The 20,856-nt window shown below is 36.2% G+C and overlaps 1 protein-coding gene across 6 annotated transcripts in view; it reads right to left on the reverse strand.

Moving 5' to 3' along the window:
• Positions 1-20,856, reverse strand: part of CTNNA2 (catenin alpha 2) — a 425,826-nt gene that overhangs the window by 80,913 nt on the left and 324,057 nt on the right. For all 6 annotated transcript variants that reach the window (XM_015862648.3, XM_015862647.3, XM_085545876.1 and 3 more), the window contains one exon: positions 7,667-7,819. In XM_015862648.3, the coding sequence (XP_015718134.2) occupies positions 7,667-7,819 (153 nt within the window). The remainder of the gene's footprint in view (positions 1-7,666; positions 7,820-20,856) is intronic.

Consider the following 20,856-nt stretch of genomic DNA (forward strand, 5'->3'; position numbering starts at 1 on the left):
TTCTTTTTTTTTGCCCAGGAATATGCTGGATTCCCCACCTCTGGAGACATTCAAACTCAGGCTGGATTGGGCTTTGAGCATGTGATGGAGCTGTAAGTGTCCTTGTTCACTGCAGGGGAATTGGGCCAGATGGCCTTTAAAGGTCCCTTCCAACTCAAATGACTCTATGATGCTATGGTTAAACTCTACTCTCTTACAATGAAACCTGAGAGCATAATTTGTATCGTCCACTGGTTAAAATATAGTCACATTAATATATCATAACAAAAAGATGCTAAATAATTTGCTGACATAATTCTAAAATTAATTCAAACACAGAACTAAGAAAATATAGGAATAAAAATACTACTTTTTTTTCTAAAACACTAGGAAAAGTAGCAGTTATGGTTAGGGCTTATCAATACAGACATTTAATACACTTTTCAAAAATCAAATGTGAGCGTATGAATGTGAAAATGAGTATGAATGAAAGTGAGCGTGGCTGGGTGGAGCTGTCTAGAAAATATCACTTCTGAGTAAATAACATCATGTATCTCATTTGCCCTGCCTTAAAATCTTAACCTTTGGATCTCCACAGTCAGAACCTGGAAATGGGGAAGATGTATGAAATACGCAACAGAATAATAGATAGAATGGTGTGGGTAGAAAAGAACCACAATGATCATCAACAGAACCCCCCTGTTATGGGCAGAGTTGCCAACCACCAGACGAGGCTGCCCAGAGCCACATCCAGCCTGGCCTTGAATGCCTCCAAGGATGGGGCATCCACAGCCTCCTTGGGCAACCTGTTCCAGTGCGTCACCATGCTCTGAGTGAAAAAATTCCTCCTAATATCCAACCTAAGCCTATCCTGTCTCAGTTTAAAACCACTTTCACTTGTCCTATCACTATCTTTTACCCTTGTAAACAGCAGTTCCCCCTCCTGCTTCTACACTTCCTTCAAGTATTGGAAGGCCACTATGAGGTCTCCCCGGGTCCCTCTCTTCTCCAAGCTAAACAAGCCCAGCTCCCTCAACCTTTCTTCACAGGAGAGGTGCTCCAGACCTCTGATCATTTTAGTGGCCATCTTCTGGACCTACTCCAAGAACTTCACATTCTTCCTTTGAGCAGGACTACAGAAGTCATCCTGCCCCTGTACTCGACACTGACGAGGCCTCACCTTGAGTACTGTGTTCAGTTTTGGGTACTTCAGTACAGAAAGGACACCGAGGTGCTGGAGAAGGTCCAAAGAAGGGCAACAAGGCATGTGAAGGGCTTGGAAAATATGCCCTGAGAGGAGAGAGTGAAGGAACTGGGGCTGTTTAGTCTGGGGAAAAGGAGGCTGAGGGGAGACCTTATTGTTCTCTTCTAGTATCTGAAAGGTGCTTACAGTGAGAATCCAGATGCAGTGCTCAGGGACATGATTTAGTGGAAGGTTGTTAAGAGTCAGGGTAGTTTGGTTAGGTCGTGGTTCAACTCAATAATCTTTAAGGTCTTTTCCAACCTGAACAATTCCATGATTCTGTGACTCCTGCGCTGGGAGCTCCAGGCCTGGACACAGTACTACATTGGAAGGAATTGAATAAAATAAATGGAAGTCATTCTGGATAGTAAATAACACAAACAGTACCTTATCTTGAAACAATCAGGGAAAATAAGTTCCATGCTGAGTAGAATAATTATAAGAAAAAAACACAAAAAACCAAAAAACAACTTGCTGTAAGCAGTGCTGATTTTGGTTATCCTTCTTAGCTAGCAGAAGAATAACAGATGTGACAGCAGAGTTGCAGGTGACCGACAGTAGGAGGAGAGGTCTGACTATTAATCATCTTCCAGATTCTTCTTGAGAACCTATTGAGTGCCCTTGGTACACTGGAATTGGGTAAAAAATGAGAAAGTCAACAGAAGTCAGATATGGAATTAGCTGCCCTTCTTCTAGATACATCTTAATGTTTGTTGAAAGATACATACTTCTTAGAAACAGCTCTACTTGCTTTAATGCATCCTTCTTCCAGCTGGAAACAACGGTCAATGACAGAGAAAATCTAGTGTCACAAGCAATACCATGCTGTGACACAAATAAATAGAAGGCAAGTGATGTTGCTAACCATCAGAAGGACAGGCAGATAGCACCTTCTGTTATCAACCTCTCTCAAAGATTATTGTCACTTGCTGAACTTCCCACTTCCAATCACAGCCCATTTTCTGTGTTAAGAGAACTTTTTCTATACTGTCAGAAAACTAATGGGTTGTTCAGTCACGAATGCTAGTAATAAATCTCAGCTGCTAAGTGAGGAGGCTTTCATATTTCTTGCCCTGTGAAAAGATATATCAAAAAATAAAACCCAAAACAAAACATAAAACAAATTGAAGGTAGGTACACCACATACCTGCCCAGTGCTGATTTCTTATAGCTAAACAGAGCGGGCTGAGTAGCCACACAGTTAAGACTTTAACACCATATCATCACAAAGACACCATGGATTCACACTAACAATCTGACAGCAGTGACTCTGCTAACTAGTTTTATTTCTCTCAGAGATGAGAGAGTAATTAAAGAGCTTCTCCTTAATTCCTTCTCTACCCCAATGGGAACTAAAACCAAAAATAAAAATAAAACACTTCTACTGCAATTGTTTTAAGTCCAAAGTTTAGGCTCCAAAGGACCCCTTCCCCTAATAGGATTATATGTGATATCACTTCAAAGCAGCTCTTTCTGTGGAAGATTTGGAGGATGACACCCACTCTAGACAAAAGTGTACTAAGGTCATACATTCAAACAACTGATTAGGAACTGTCATTAATCCCATATTAAATCAGCCAATTAAAAAGATGCCAAGAGGTCTTATTTGTGTTATTACCTAATTTTAAATCACATAGCTTGCTATTTGGTTGGAGTATACAAGATAGATATAAACAGGTATTAGAACTTGAAAGTACATTTTAATTTATAGAAAGTTCTCCATAAAAGTGCATATGTCCAATAAGTAAAAACATAATGAAATTGTTCAGCCATTTGGTAATGAATAGTGACCTATTGGAAATCAGATAACAGAACTAACAGTGGCTTTATATGGACAGTCCCAAAGCCAGAGATGTATTCTATTTGACATGGAGATTCCTCACAAATCTACTATTCCTTTTCTGTCTTTTAATTTTCTGCTCTTTCTGGAGTGAGAGAAGAGGAAAAAACAACAACAACAACCATTGCTCACAGGTTGCTTACTTTATGTAACATATGCTTATTTTATATATCACAGTAAGAACCATGAACAAAAATTACCCTTGGATCCCTTTGCTATGCATATATGGAAGTGCTACACTATGAAATAAGTTCAGCAATTTAAGAATAAAGCAAACGGAAAAATTAATAGAAAATGATTGAGATAACGCAACCAGTATCACAGCTTGAAGCCTGCTTGTTTGTTTATTAGAAAATTTTGCAAACTGAACTATATTGACAAAGCAGCTCTCCAGCAAAGTTATTCCTTTTTAAGCGAGTCTGGATTTTATCAGGAAGTTTGAGGGCAGGTGCTGAGGGATTGTCTTCATCATTTGCTATAGACAATTGCTCCAGTCCCAAATTGGAGACTTGTACCCATGTTTGTGTTAATGGAGCAGCCTGCAGATCACAGCAAGATTCTGTAAATACTTCCTGCTACAGACGACTTTGTAAGCTCCATAGCAAAATTCATACTGCCTGAAGGTAGAAATGACTTCTGCATGAAAGCAATCTTGAAGGTTTAGACATAGATTGTTTAATTCCTTTAATACACTGTCTTCTTCAGGGACAGGTACACGAGAGCCTTGGAACAGCAATTATTTCTATGAATCACTTTTTCTGTAAGATGACTTCTGCTGTGTTGATCTAGAAACTGGAAGAGGAAATTGGTACAACCCCCAGTGGACTACAAATATAGTTTATATAGAGGCTAACAAGTTAAAAATAGAGACATTGGCTTTTTAAATGTTTTTATTTAAGAGTTTAGTAGCAGCATAGTAGAAAGTTTTGTCTTGAAAGGCTTCTAGTTCATTTTGCCTTCAATACCTATATGCATCCAAGGTGAAGAGATGAACTACCTAGATCTGGCTGGAGCAGGCATCCAGAATAAATAACTGCAATCAATTTCAAGCCTTTCAGACACTCAGTTGAGATAATTGGACTTGTGGTTTTAATAATCTTCAATACACTCATGATGTTTACCAGGAATTAAGAACATCTGTTGCCTACGGGGGGAAGAAAGGCCTGAGATGGAAATTCAAACTAAAATGAGCATACAAAACGCTAGGTTACAGAAGCAACCCACAGCTTCAACTTCAAAGCAAATCTCTCAACTTGAAGGGCTTGGATTAAAACTTATCTATGACCTTCTTTATATTCCTTGATTAGAACCATGGTTTGTCATCTTCTAAATGTTATTTATCTAACTAAATTAATGTCAAGTACAATAACAGGATAAAACCTCATCAGTTTCTAAGAGCAAATCCAGAGAGGTATACATTTTTCATGATGGAAGTCGGATACAGAAGCTAAAAAAGGGTATTGACACTTTTTTATTCATTACCAGAAGCAAACAGCTAGCTGTATACTCAGTGCAGTGACATGCACTTAAATAAAAAGAATAGAAAACTTCAAGTAGGGATAGTATTTGTGAAATACCTCATGTAGGAGGACTCTTTGTTCCTTGAACTAAAGTTTGAGAAATAATGAGCCATTTTTTTATTCTTCTTAGGCTTCTTACTCTAGGTTGTGTCTGCCCTATATTCCAGTTCTGTTCATGAACTTAAAACAATGTGCTGTAGATGTTGTGTGCTCCTTATGAAGATCACTAGTAGCTTCTGAAAGTGAGATACTGCACCACTCCACAAACTTTCAGTACTGCACTGATATCACACCAAATAATAACTGCACCTGCAAGTCCAGAATCTGAACGCTGCCCACAAGAAACCCTGGCTTTGCATTCCTTATGGATTAAATGCCCTGAGTGCCCTTCTGAAAGGTGTTTCCAGAGCTAAAAACACCAAACCTTGGGTTAGATATTAGTTGTTACTGCTGGTGTAAATCAAGACTAAATACACTGTTGAACGCCACAGTAAAATTTAATTTTACACTTTCCACTCCATGCCTCCACTCCTTCCTAAATCAAGTAAGCAAAGGTCTATGAGCAGGTCCAAATGCTCATTTTCTATGCTGTCCATGCTAGCAGTTATTTTTCCCTCCTGTCTTGAGCGTGCAAGCCTGTTACCATATTTATGATGAGAAAACATATGATCAGCCTGAACTAGGGAGCTACAAATACACTTATTAGAAAATGAAGGGCAGACTGCATTGTACCTTACAAAAGAGTTCAAACACTACCTTTTGTTCTTGACATTTTAAAAGAAAAACAAAACAAACAAAAACAGTGACAAAAAAACAACACCTTTCAAACAAAACAAAACAACAACCCTCAACTCCCTGAAGTCATTCCAGTATCCTTTTCAAAATGACAGCTGCATGAGCAAGAGGAAGTTAATAAAGATTCCTGTGAGCCAAACAGGCAAAAGCACTATAAACCAAACAGGAACAGAAATGCTGTCGTTAGGTTTCACCAGCTACAAGCTATTATCCGACCTTGTGATGCTATTGATTTGCTTGCACTATATCAAACTTTAATCACCATAAACCATTGCCTAACACAGATCTTCCACTAGCAAGTGTTCTTAGTACATAACTTGTATTGTTTTGGACAGCCCTGGAAATCTTTAAGCTTATATGAGATGAAACTGATAGATATACATACAGACTCCATAAAACCCTTCATAAAGAACAATTTGTGTAAAATTGGTAGGACAACCTACTTTCAAAATATTGTTTTTAGCAGTTTCAAACTTGGCACTGAAACATCCCAACAATAAGAATTCCTTTTTATGGTATCAATAGAATTGTTGGAAGTAAGCTTCAAGGAAGAATAATGGAACTCAATTTAACTCCTCGCTAACTGGTGAAGTCCTGTCTGACCTTGTATAAAAATATTTAAGTAATGAAAAACACTGAAATAATTAGTAGAATTCTACTTGCTTTTCTTTTTTTTTTTTTTCCTCCCTATCCTTCTTGCAAAGATGGAAAGCCTGATTTGACTCACTGCTTCAGCTATAAGGTCCTATAATATGAATTCACACAGTTATTAGTTAGAAGTCAAAACATCTCCTCTTGAAAGCAAACAAACAGCTTCCTTTCATGGCTCTCAGTGTTTACTACTGTCAAATTCAAAAATTTAATGGGTAATGCTATAACAAAAAACGGTCCAGCAAACTAAGACTTTAACCTAGAAAGTTCAACCAAACAGAATAATAAAAGTTATTAATAACACTATTCTCAGCTACAGAACAGTCTTTTTCAAAATGGTCGTCACCATTAGCTGTGCATTTTCATCGGTGGTGAACGAGACCGTAAACACTGCAGTCAAAAATCTGCACCAGTGGAGGTGACTCACTGTTTCATAGCTGCTACAACAGCATTATTGCTAGGAAAATATTGTCCACGCTATACATCTTTCATCAGCCTAAACAGATAGAAGTCAGAAGGTATCAAATCCAGACAATATGGTAGAGCGGCATTTTAGGACAGCCCATCCAAGACTGGCAGCATGCTCCATGGTGTTCGAACTGGTAAGGGGCATATTCCAGACTAGCTATTTATTGCCACCAAAAACATCCAACACATTTGTCAAAGAACTGTCTTATTCAGTCAAGAGCAAAAAACGAACCCTTACTCCTCTCAAGAGCTTGGCTACCAGTGATTTAGGACAGCTTATAGTAAGAATCAAAGTCTTTCAAAAGTATAGCTCAATATTAGTCAAGTTAGTAGCTCCCTAATAACAATTTTTCATTCCTGTTTAAGAACACGTAGTAAAGCTCACGAGATAGGATGTTACACGGCTGCTACCTATTCTTCAAAATTATGCTAGTACAGAGAAGTTCATAATGCCACATAACACCAAACAAATCACTGAACTGCTTTCGTCTTCACAAATTACAAGCATTTTTCACAGTTCTTACACTCTCAAAGGGCACACGGCAACAAACATTATCATTTTCTTAAAAGTCTACTCATTGAGCATCCAGCTTTCAAACATGATGTTTTATACTCCCTGTGGTAGAACTGAGCTATTTCAGTATCACCCACAAAGCCTTGGAATTATTGCTTCTGACTTAGTAGGTCTCCTCAAAAACACATAATACTAAACACATACATTTCAAGAATAATTATGACATTAGATTATACTTTCTCTATATGGCTTTCTCCTGTTTTTCTTTGGCACAACTATCTCTTGCTAGCCAAAAGCAGTATTGTTCAGTAGCAGATACTCTGCAGCACTTGTTTGGCTTTGTACTTTGAAATGAAATCTTCTATGCTACCAATTAGCTGAACTAAAATTTACTTCTTGTCACGCTCAACTTTTTGACAAAATACCAGAAACACATTTTAAATGAGCCGAATTAATTCAATAAACTAATAAATTATAGCACGTGCTCTTCTATGACATTTACCCAACTATTTACTATGCCATCACAAAGTTGAACCAAAATCCTGAAGCCTGTACTACATAACTGCTTCCTCTGAGACTTCAGCTGATGGATTGTTACCCTTGCTTCTATTAGAGGGACAACATGGAAGCCTACCAGCATCAATGAGATTGCTTACCTCAACAAGCTTGTTGGCATGCTCACGGAAGACCTGTGCATACTCCTTCACTTCTTTCTCATTACCGCTTTTGGCAGCCTCGATGAGAACCAGCAATGGCACATTGGTCTCCAGAAACGAATCTGATATGTGATCCATTACTGCCTTCCGAAGCTGTGATGAAAAAAGAAACAAACAAAAAGAACAACAGAGCAGTAAATAAAAGGAGAATTATCAATATCCACTCCAACTGCATTCATTGGCAATGCTTTGTAACATCTCACAGCATTGTACAGGAGTTTAGACTTTTTTTCTTCCTTCCTCCAAGCTACACTTTATCCAACTGCTAAGGGCCTGAGATTCGTGCTGACTCACACATCTAACCTCAGTGGGCTGTGTGGCTCTGTCTGGGACAATGGTGCTTTCTCACATAATACACTGCAAATTGATGAGAACTGAAAGCTGAACGTTATTTAAAAAAAGGGAAAAAAAAAGTTCAGCTCACTTAAAAGTCAAATATGGTTTAAGGAGCTTAACTTCAAGAAAACATTAAAAATATTCATCTGAACGTATCTAGGCCTCCTCTTATTCCTACATTGAATATCATTCTTAGTATTTCTTTTAGCATGCACCTTGTGCTTTGTACTCTTTCAAATACCTCCAGTAGGTATAGAGAAAGCCTTACTAAGGACTTTCCAGGCAGGATTAGCAAGCATGCTACGATTTATTCTAAAGGAAAAAACCTCCATGCAAGTTTTCACTGATTAAACACCTGTTATTTCATAAAAATCTGTGAGACAATATTACCGCAAGAATGATATCACCGATGACTTCTCTACTTTGCTAATAACTACTAATTAATGTCAAACTTCACTAAAATTTGAAAGACAGGTAGAAAGATGAAATCTTAAATAATTCTTCCTGAAAATTTAATTGCTCTAGAGGAGTATGGATCAGAAACATTTTCAGCATATTTTATTCTGCCATTGGGTTGTTAAAAGTGAAAAAGAAAACCAACAATCTGAATTCAGAGACAACAAGCCGGGAGCCATTTTGCCCTGAAGCTGTGGTTAGCCACAAGTCTCCTTCAATCATTCATTTTTAGTTAGATGAATGTTCAGGCAAGGTAAATTTTTCTATGTTACAGTCCAGAGTAGAAAGCTCTCACTAGACAAGGTATCACCTAAACACCACACCATATTGGAAACTGCTACATTATTAGGCATAATAAATACGTGATATATTTAGAGTGTGACAGCAGCACTTGACAGCTCTATTTCAATAAAGAAAAATCTAAGCAGGAATATATCTATTAAATCCCATAGTGGTACACTAAAAACATGCAGCAAAGCAAGTTCTTTGCATATATGTGCTTCCATGTGTTTTTCCTTCTACTTAAGTTACAGTTAAAGCAATCAGTGCATTAAGAATAGCAGTCCTTAATTTCCATTAAAAGTTAATTCATCTCAGACTTCACCTGAAAAGTATTTTTCCACCTACAAAATGACTAAGACTATTATACATAAAGAAGAAGGAGGGGGAAAAAGAATGAAAAGGATGAGAAGCTTGCCAACAGCTAGGAAGCTGGATTGCGTTGGTCACTACCTATGACATTATCATCATCTACTCTCTTTTCCTCCCCTCCATGTGTTGAATAAAAGAAGAGGTAGCAAGTGAATGTTATTACATTAACACCTACTTCTGGCGTATTGGTGTATTTGCTTAGCATCTAATACAACAAGGTCCTGATTGATGAATAGTTTTCACAGGTATCATACCAACACAAATACACATGTTATATTAATATTACTCAAAACATACAAAAGCATTGCCAAAAATAAAAATAAAAATATTATATGCATACACAAGCTGTTATATTTCAGAAAATAAACAAAAAGCATAGCAGTATGAAACTTAAGCTGCATATGGATTATAGATTTCAAATCACTACATATATTTGTTCTTCTCTACAAGAACTTCATCTACAGCCAATGCACGTGAAGAGATATTGCCACAAAGTGTAACTCTCAAGTCTAAATAATCACCCACTGCAGATGTCCATCTTCCAACACATACTGAGAAAACCTCCTAAATTCCATACCTCACTTTTAGTTAGAATTTTGAAGTCCAGTATTCTGAAATAAGACAGACTGTAGTATTTCTAAAGGAAAACAACGTTAAAAATTATTAAATAAAAAATCCCAGGTGTTCTCCATCCAATTTCCAGGGAAGATCCTTACAGGCAATCTCTTTGCTCTAGTTAAATACACGATTTAGTAAAACACCATGTTCAGTTCACTGTCTGAAAAGTTACTTTAAACCTTAAATGAGCACAAATTCTTGTTTTCTGTTTATATTTTATAGAACAATACTTCAAAGGCTTAAGAACGATGAACAAACAAGTCATTTTTTTACTCAAGATTAATATGGTATTATAGAACTGATAATTCAGTGGCATTAGCAATGGGATCAAGTGCACCCTCAGCAAGTTTGCAGATGACTCCAATGGTGTGTGGTGTGGTTGGCATGTCTTAAGTATAAGATGTTGTCTAGGTAGACCTAGACAGGCTCCAGCAGTAGGCCCAGGAGAACCTCATGGTGTTCCACAAAGCCAAGTGCCAGGTGTCACACCTGGATCATGACAACCCCTACTAAGCTGGGGGATGTAAGGGTTGAGCACAGCCCTGCCAAAAAAGAACTGGGGTTACTGGTGGATGGAAAGCAGTGCTTGAGTCAGAAGTACACACTTGCAGATCAGAAAGCCAAACGTATCCTGGGCTGCATTAAAAGATGCATGACCAGCAGGGCAAGGGAAGTGATCCTGTCCCTCTGTTCCATGCTGGTTAGACCTCACTTGGAGTACTGCACCCACACACGGAGTCCTCAGTAAAGGAGAGATATGGACCTGTTAGAGTGGAGGGCCACAAAAATCCTCCAAGGGTTGGAACAACTCCGCTACAAGGACACACTGAGAGAACTGGGGCTGTTCAGCCTGAGGAAGAGAAAGCACTGAGAAGACCTGATGGGGGTAGGAGGAGATGGCTGTAATAGATTTAGATTGCATATAAGGAAGAAGTTTCTTCACTTCAGGATGGTGAAGCAGTGGAAGAGATTGCCCAGAGATGCAGTAGATGCCTCATCATTGGAGACGAACAAGGTAAGGAGGGGAATGGCTCTGAGCACTCTGATGCAGCTGTAGACTTCCCTGTTCATTGCATTGGATTTGGACTAAATAGTTTTAACTGTCTTTCCAACTCAAATAATTCTGTGATTCTATAATTATAAGAATGTGGCTCATGGAACCCTACAAATTCTCAGACAACCTATTTTCATCAGTATTAAAATAGCACATTAGAAGACAATAAAAGAAAATCACAGTAAGAGAATCAGCTACGCAACTATTTTGGGCTTTCCACTGTAAATATGGAGCAGCATTGCATTTTGATTCAAAATGCATGAATAAATGGATATCCTATGGTAACTGTATGTGGCTTTCTGCAGATATTTTGAGCAGTTAAAAAAAATAAATCCTGAATTCTGACCATCACAGGTTTGATAAATAAATGAATGCTATTTTCATATTCTCTGTTATTCATAGAAGTCAGTAACACATTCCTAACCTCTTGTAAATAGGCACAACTGTCTTCTAAAAAAATTATATTCTGAGTTTCACAACACCCTCATATCAAAGTTGGAAGGTATACTTAATGATTTTTATATACACGGGAGAACACAAATTTTGCTATCCATCACTACAGGCTATAAAGAATGACTTGACAAAATCATTTATTAGATGTGACAGGAGTATGAACACAAGACATTCATCCAATTGCTCAAATGGATACATGACAAGGTAATATTAATAGTACAAGACAAGACATTTAAAAGTATTAGCTCAGCATTACCAGTCTATTTGATTCAATTAAGGCTATTCATCAAGGTAAATAACTACTGGAAAACTAATCTTATATGTTCCTCAGTACACTGCAACCAAGTCCAGCTAAAATGATGGCTTATGCATAGAGAAATTTTATGGTTTCATACAACTGACATCAGCTCAGAAGGGAATGAGGAAATTCTGTGACCTGAATTTAAATGGTTGTAAAACATGCAGTGAAAAAGGTCAAGTTTTACGCTAAAAACAGCATGAGATCTTGTGCACACCAGTAAATTAAACAATGTCTTTGCTATTCCTTAGTTTTCCCTGTATTCTGATGTAAATATTGTGACACACAGTATTACTCAGATGGCGATGATTAACTTTTATTCCCTAGCTGAGTTTTTTAAGTTAGAGGTGGCTTCAAAATAAAGACAGTTTCTACTACATTAAGCTCCAATTGTTGGAGAAAAGACTTGAAGGTCCACTTAATTTATTTTGTCTTGGAGAAAACTTAATTAACATACAGTTAAAAGAATAGTAAATTGGCTATATGAGCCCAAAAAACATAAAAAGGGAAGCAGCAAGACCTACAGATACTTTTAAAAGTATGAATGGTGAAGACAGCTTTTATGTCTTTCCAGTTCAGTCAGTTTAGTCAGTTTATGTTGCACAGTCAGTTGCTGTTTTTGATAGCATCGTGTTCTACTGTTCTAAGCACTATTTAGGGCTGTTTTATCATCATCAATTCACAGCTATAATTGAGCTCAAAGAGGTTAACCTGCCCACTGAAATGATGTTTTCCATGGCTATATAACAAATTTAGAACAAAAAATAACTCAGTATTACTTACAGTCTGGTAGAGAATGAAATGCCTAATCCTGACATGGAAAGGGAACAACATAAGCGAAGATTAATGACTCCTTGATTAACATTCAAATCACATATCTCACAAGAACATCTAAGCTACAGATTTCTGGAATATAATACATAATTAGTATTTTAAGATTTGAGTCTAAGAGGAAAAAAGAAATCATGAAGTACAAAGACCAATTCTATTACTTTATGTATTTTTCTATTTCCTCTTTCAAGAAAATAAAGAGTCTTTCATACACATGTAAAGACTGGGCATTAATTTACTGATGGAAAGCAACTTACAGTAACAAGCTTTAACCAGAAATACAAAAGGGACCAAGACAAAAAAAATTCTTCCTAGTCACAAAGGAATTCTCAATATACTACACATATACTACATAACCAGAACCACGGTACTGGATATAACCTAAACTACTTATATATTTAATCCATATTGATTTTTTTCTCTTTTTTCATTTTATATACATATGTTACAGAACATTTCAAAAGTTTATTAATTTTAATGGCTCAAAAACTGTAAAATCCATCAACAAATAATGATTTCTGGACAACAAGGAACCCTGTACTTGCTAACAGAATTAGAACAGTTATAGAAAAGTTCCAAAGTTCTTCTAAGAACAAGGGACTCTTTTCCCTCCTCGCCCATTTTATGAGCATTATCAGGGCTATGTCTTGTTTCATGTCTGGATAAAATAATAAAACCTTTATGCTGACTGGAGGGTTCGTTTAGTATCAAATATTTATAATTTATAAAAATAAAGAATGAGACAATGCATTAATATGGTAGGATGCAGTTCAGAAAGTACCATCCAAAACAAAACCAACCAACAAACAAATAAAAACAAGAATATAGGCAGAAACTAAAGAGACAACAGAAAACACCAATGAAATCAAAATAGTCCAGGGGGGTTAAACAGATACACGGCCACAAATTATAAGGACCCTGACTGCAAAAATTCTTCATGAAGTTAATCCTTACTACATCAAGCATACATTGTAGCTTCACTCAAAAGCAGTCCCATCTACAAGGTTTAAAAAGTGCTAATGGAACAAGCATTATATGCATAACGCTTGCATTCCCATCTACCCAAACTGAAGAAACAGGCTGCCATATTATCACCAGCCAAAGCAAAAGCTTGACAGCTGCCTGTGGTAGACCTATCCACTGGAATTACTGACAATGGCAGAAGAAATTAAAAATTTATTGTGTTTTGAAAAAATGAATGAGAACATCATCCTTCCCAAGGGTCCGGAATTCATACTACCCTATGGACAGTGACAAGTGACATTTGATACCATGAATTACCATTCATATCTTTCCAAAAGAGATACTACTGCAGTGGGATTACAATCTCTTTGTTGGATTTGGTTGTTTTCTTTTTAGTTTGTTGGTTTATAATGCTCTTGCCATAATTTCTATAGAGCAGAAACTGAAAACAAAACTTGCTATATATCAGCAAGAAACACAAAAGACATTCAAACTACTTAAGAAATGGTGTTACCAAACAGAATTAATAGCAATTAAGAGACAACTGCAATATTGAAATCCCATTTAGAAATTAGATTCTACATACTCCTTGCCATTGCTCATAAATCCATTAGGAGGAGATAGTTATAAAAGTATTTGGAAAGGGATTGTGTTTTCCTTCAATTTATTTCGCTCCCTTCCTCCTGCTACTGCATTATTGATAATGAACATCAAAATTTGAAGCCCTTTATGAACTTCAGCTTCTCTAAGTTTTATAAGCTAATGCAACTATAGGTCATTCTCTGGCTAACATTACATATAGTCTAAGCTTTATATCAAATTATCATCAGCAGAACAGTTTTGTTTTGTTCTCTGTTTTCATGGAAACATTATTGGACACTTCTGTTGAAACTGTCCTCTCTCATTTATGTGGTTTTTATAACTCATTTTAATGAAATGACATATTTGAAACAAAAACGTGCAGTGATTACAAAGGCAGGTATCTTCTAAAATTCCCAGAGCAAATACCAAGATTTGTTGAAGAATAGGAAATTTTAGAAAGATTCATTATTAAAGGGATACTTGCAAACTATGCACAGTAATTTACAATACATTTGTCAGTGAATTATGGCTTCATAATTCCTCATCAGCCACTTTGAAAGCCGACATTCTGAACTTGCAACATCATTCAGTCGGAGTAAAAATAAACAAATTAGATCCTATTTCAAAAAGCAAGAACAGCAATAGGTACTATATTATTTGGATTTTGCCAGACCAAAATAATCCATCACATGTATTACATTGCAGGTGAGAGTTTTCTTCACTTGATGGAAATACTACACTCTGTAGATTCGCACAAAACTACCTGATATAGGTATAGTTTCCTGAAATATGGCACCATATGTGCATCAGTAAACATTATGTGTAGAGTAAATTAAACTGAGCCTTACAATTAGGCAGTAAGGAAATTACTACAGACCTGAAAGAGTAAATCAGCAGTATTAAAACACCCTCCATTTCCTCTGAAGCACTTCAGAGCACCATAAAAGCCTCAATGTCACTGTGATAAACACTGGGATGAAATACATTTTGAGATAGGCAAAAAGGTATACATTCAGATAAATTAAAGTAAAAATCATGATTAAGTGATGGTTCATCGCCTCTAATTAATTTTTTTTTTTACATTTCTTCCTTGATTTTTTTTCTAGAACTTCTTTCCTAAAGTAAATAGAATAAAGTAAATAATTTAGTAAATACTAAATTCATTAAATTAAATTTAGTAAATAGTGAATTCAGAACATTTGACTACTTCTGTTCCTCTGAAGACTGGCTATAAATTCAGCAGAAGCTGAAACAACAGAGAGGTTTATCAAATGGAGCATTACTACCTCTTCCTCATAACAGAGCATTACACAAGATTCCTATCTAATACCTTAGCACAAGCTGACAGAGAAACCTAGTAAAGAAAGTACTGGCGCACATACAACACAGTGCATCAACATAAATGAATTAAAAAATTTAACATACTTTGGCACATAAATAAATCTGTATCAGGACTTGATACAATGCTTTCAGAAAGATAAGTTCCAGATGTCCATAATCATGAGCATGTAGTATTTTCATGAGTGAAAACATAACCTCTTAACCAATGATGAAGATGCGATACATTTCTAATGAGCAAAGGCTTGATGCTGCCTTTGGTTCAAAGGCATTAAAAATAAATAAATAAAATTGAAAATTAAAAAGAAAAGCCAACATTTCGTCAAGGAGTGTTTGAGTGTTTTCATTTGAAAGAATGAGGCAATATCATCACATCACATATTCCCTCAGGAACAACTTCTATTTCATCTTTGGCAATACAGCACAAACTTGCAAGACTACTGTGTATTGTCTGGTTAAGCATGACCTTGCTCCAACTTTGTCTTCACAAAATAAATCTTCAGTAAATATTCATGCAATATTAAACTTGAAGTTAAAACTCTCTTGGATGTTCTGTTTCTACTGAGCACTTCCATTATATTCTGCATCTTCAAAACAGTCTCTATTAACAAATTCTCCCTGTGTTACATGAGCCACATGAGCTCCATGACCCTCTCTCTATTTTTAACTCCCCTTAAATTATGCAGATCATGAATCACCACCTGCAAGATTTATAACATTAAGCAGTACCTACTTGCCTGCTACAAAGGACACATCAAAGACTACATTTACAGTATTCATTTACAGTATTAAGAGCAAGAACTTGATTCTCTAGGCCACCTAGACACAAGCCTATTACTGTAGTGCTGATTAGCTCTAGAGTAGAAAAGTAGAAGAGCCACTCACACAACTTATAATGAGGTTTCTTTCTTTATGGTAAATAAACTAGTAGACACTTTCCTCATCATTCCATATACACGTACAAAGACAAGTGACCTTTTCTAAAGCAAACCACCAACTACCCTCTGAAGATGAACTCTCCCATTCCATAAAACAGTTAGGGAATGCCATCTTGTTTATATTATCACCCAGTTTCCATAATTGACATCAGCTGGTGTGAATGCACAGGTGTGGTTTTTTTTGGTTTGTTGTTGATGGTGGTGGTGGTTGGCTATTTTTTCTCCTCCTCATTATGAGTTTTTATTTATTAGGGTGTGCTGTTCAATTTCTTAAAAGTTCTGAGACAAGCTGGTTGTCTAATAAGTTTAATTAGGATTGACTTCATTGTATTCTTCTGAAGCTCCTACTTTTGTTTTTTCTCCTGGAGATGTTCAAGGCCAGGCTGAATAAGGCTATGGGAAGGCTAGTCTAGTGCCTTACTTAGCGGGAGGCAATGATGTCTGAGGCAGAGAGGTTGGAACAGGATGATCTTTGAGGATCCTTCCAACCCAGGCCATTCTATGATTCTAACTGCTCGCACTTGCTTTGGGCTTTATCTTCATATGCTGCACACTCTTAAAAGCTAGTACAGTACAGAATATCTAGATTGAAGTAGCTTCACCTTCAAATGCAACTTCGCTTTTCCCTGTTTCATACTCTAAAGAAAATTTAACAGTAACTGTTGCATAACTTTTATCTGAGCATTTCAGAAAGGGAAGAGGAAAAAAGATTTAAATTAGTAAATCGTGATTCTGGACAGTAAGGTTTCATTTCTAGGTGCAGTTGACCCTCCCTGTAGCACTTGATAAGTCATTAGAAGGCAGTAGCTTGCCTATAAAACAGTTATGATACAACTTCCACTTTTGGTGGAGGTTCTGTGTATTCCTCAAAGCTTTTATACTCCATAAAAAAGCAAGCTATGCATACACTTGAGAAGAGAGAGATTTAAGTTCAAGTACTGAAAGTGTTATATAAATGTTTATTCATAACATAATTTGCATTGTATGGGTTGGATGTGAAGAAATCAGTTCCAACAGAGCACATTTTTTCAGTTTTAGGTGTCCCTTTAGTCTAATTGTACAAACTAATACTCATATACATATATATAAATATTATTCTGAGAGTCCCTACAGAGTCTACGTCAATTTTTGGCAGGTTCCAATGTGCTATTTTTATTTTTATTTTTATTTTTATTTTTGTTTTTTTAAACCACAAATAGCTTTCATAAACAGTAGTGATACAACTTAATCTAAGTGTAAATGACCAGCATAAATAGCAAAGGGAGATTAGGATTCCTCTCAAAAGCTAGGAAATAAAGATACAACAAATAGAGCTAAGAACATTATGTAGCCTGTTATCTAATTCAAATTATTGTGCCCAAATTAAAGAAAGTACACAAAATTGTGATTACTTTCAGAGCTATGAAGTAGGAAAGAACTGAGTCTGATGACAAAGCTCTCTTCAAGATCTTTTACTGAATTTGCATGAATAAATTACACAAGGTATCATCTACCTCATCTACCTTTCATCTCTTTTTAAAAGTTTGACCTGTAGACCAATATAGCAGTATTGTCAAGGACTAAAAGTTAATGAGTATAATAATCATAGCTGTGCAATTGAATGAAAGTATGCTGGAGATTATGGCTGAAAACTAATAAAAATCATGTCTGTAGTCCACCACCAAATATCACACAAAGTTATACTTCAGAGCACAGCCTAAGACAAAGATAATGTAAATGAGCAATCAATAATACATAACAGTCATGTGAAGGGATGTCTAAACTACATGACACTTAATGAATTGATTGGAGGGATGCAAAGGGCAAACGTGACTTGGATTTTTTCAGAATTTAGGCTGCTGCAAGGTGCGTGACAGAACAAGCTGGCTGAATGGCTGCAAGGTGGGCACCGCAATGCAGTCATCACTAATATTAGTTGATGTTTAAATGGCTAAACTCAATCCCAAGTAGTCAGAAGTATGCAGCTATGTAGCAACCAACATTCTACTAATGGCCACCAGGAAAAAGCAGGCACTGGGAATTAGCAAACAATATCTATTTGTGAGAAAGCAGAAGACAACTCATCTGAACCAATTCAGAAATCTTTTAGCTAGGAGCTTACAAAGTAACTGAGATTTCCCAATCAACTCTAACAAACTATGACAATCTATAACCATAAGTGAAATTCATTCTGAAAAATCATGTGGGAAACAAGCTATGTGTCTCTGCAGAAATCATATGGAACACCTAATAACATAATTAGAGTTACACAATACCAGTATGACTAAAACTGTGGCCTTAAAATAACATCTACCTTTGAACATTTGGAGTGCTGTTGCAGATGGTAACAGAAAAAGACTGTAGACTTGGCAAAGGTGCTATCAGTTTTAGACTGATTTTCTGAGGAAACTATGATCAAAATTCCATTTTTCTCAAGTACATTTCAATCTGATGTGCAATTTCAGACTAGTGTCAGCATACAGGAAAGGTCTTGAGGATGTTAAGCAGTTATTCGATTAAAAGTAAATAAATAAATAAATAAAATTGTTAGTAGTAGAAAGCTGACCCAAATTTGAGTTCTGTGGAGGGATATTTGTAATGGGAAGTCAGTAGCTGGCTGATCAGTGTACCTGCATAGACACCAAATAGTCAACCACCAGGCAGAATGCAAGTATGGATATAAGAAAATAAGAAAAAAAATATGAAAATCAGAGATCATGAGGGAAGATCTGAGATTATTTTGTAGGAAGATCAACAAAAATAATACAATTCTACAAAAAGCAGAAGTCTTCATTAATTTGGCTGTTTTCAATTTTTTAGTCCTCTGTCTACACATTATGTATACCTCAGAGGATGATGTCTGAAAAAGAATCTGAGAAGAGAAATTGTTGCTAAAAATAAATGCTGGATTGAGCTTTCCATTTACAAAATCATCATGCAGATCCTGTAGGTTGCAATAGATTTTTTATTTTTATTTTTATTATTTTTCTGTTGCACGTGTAGACTTGCATATCAAACAGTTGCACATGACTTCTCTCATATATTCACAATATTAAAACAAAAGCAAAGGACATCAGACTAAGCACTCAAAGTATCAAATATATTCATCAAAATGCAACTGGTAATGTTTTCATTTCTAGACATTTCACTTTAAAGTTCTTATTCATATATTTTATTATAAAATTATGTTGCCTAAAACTGCAACAGGAACCAGAAATCCTATTTTACTACAATTTAAATTTTCCTTTGTTCCAGCTTGGAATGAAACCTGGAAATTTCAAGATGCTAAATGATCAAAACACCATAAAGCAGCTGAAAATGCCCTTGAACATTCTAGAGTGCTGTTTTCAATTTTAATTTTCAATATTTATTTATATGTATATGCTTATATTTTAAATGAAAAGCTATAATGAAATATATACTCACTTTCAGTATGAAAAGCTGAAAATGTTAAACACATCAATATGACTTTTCAACAGTTGGAATTTTTACTATCTTCAAAATTATATTTCTGCATAAACAAACACAATTTTATCATGCTTCTCCATTTTAAAGAAAGAGAAAATTTTCTATTGAGTATTTATTTCATCAAGTATTTCCAACTAACTTTAATAATAATACACAACTGAGTCCACAGGAGGTGGATGCATTGTCCTTAATAGCTATATGAGTACTATGTTTCCAGTTCAGCTGAGAATTGTTGGTAAAAAATATATTTTCTCTGTGATTCCTTTCACTTGGATGCATATAAAGTATTAGTCTGGCCTGAATGGACAAAAATGAAGAACTATTTGATTTCAATCTACTGTATAGAGTACTGCAGACAGGCTGCACTGTTAAAATTAATGGCAGTACCGATATCTGCTCTTTAAGAGAAAACTAATGGCTTTGGTTATTGTACCTTGTGGGGAAACCGACTGGCTAACACAGACTGAACAAGCTCAGGCGATGAGCTGGAACAGGACATATGGAAAAGGGATGAGAGCAGCAGGGTGGAAGACAGCGGCACTGACAGGTGGGACACCAGTGGTGGTGACAGCAGAGCAGCTGGTGCCCTGCTCACACATCTTCAGATGATCTATGGACCATGGTGGGTCTCGCTATGCATCCAGTTTGTGCCTTAGCCAAATTCTTTGTGGGTGTCCTTCCTGCTTATCCCTCTTATCCGTGTGGTGTCAATGTCACCATGGAGTTGCAGTGCATGCTGCTTTATGATTAGATGTACCATTTAAGGTGCTAGCATTAATATTAGTATAGGATTAGTATCATTTTTTCCCTAAGGAAAAATACAAACACACATAAAAACTGCCATTAATAAACACCCTGCTGCTGTTCTCAGTCTAGCTTGCTGTACCACACAGTGAAGAATGCTTTTGTTCAGCATTTAGGTTTTCCATTAGTTTTGGTTTTGTTTTTCTTAAATTATTATTATTATTTTACTACAGACTTGTGTACCAGGGGAAAAAAAAAAAAAAAAAAAAAAAAAAGACCCCAAGTCTGCCAACTGGCACAACTTGTTTAGACACAGAACTCTGTGCTATCTCAAAAAAAATAAAATAAAATAAAATAAATAAACTAGGCAATGGCAGCAATAAGCTATGGGCTGGTGAGACCTGTCTTTTTCCAAGAACTT

The sequence above is a fragment of the Coturnix japonica genome, chromosome 4 (assembly GCF_054131305.1).
Source record: "Coturnix japonica strain WE chromosome 4, WE-NBRP24, whole genome shotgun sequence".
Lineage (NCBI taxonomy): Eukaryota > Metazoa > Chordata > Aves > Galliformes > Phasianidae > Coturnix > Coturnix japonica.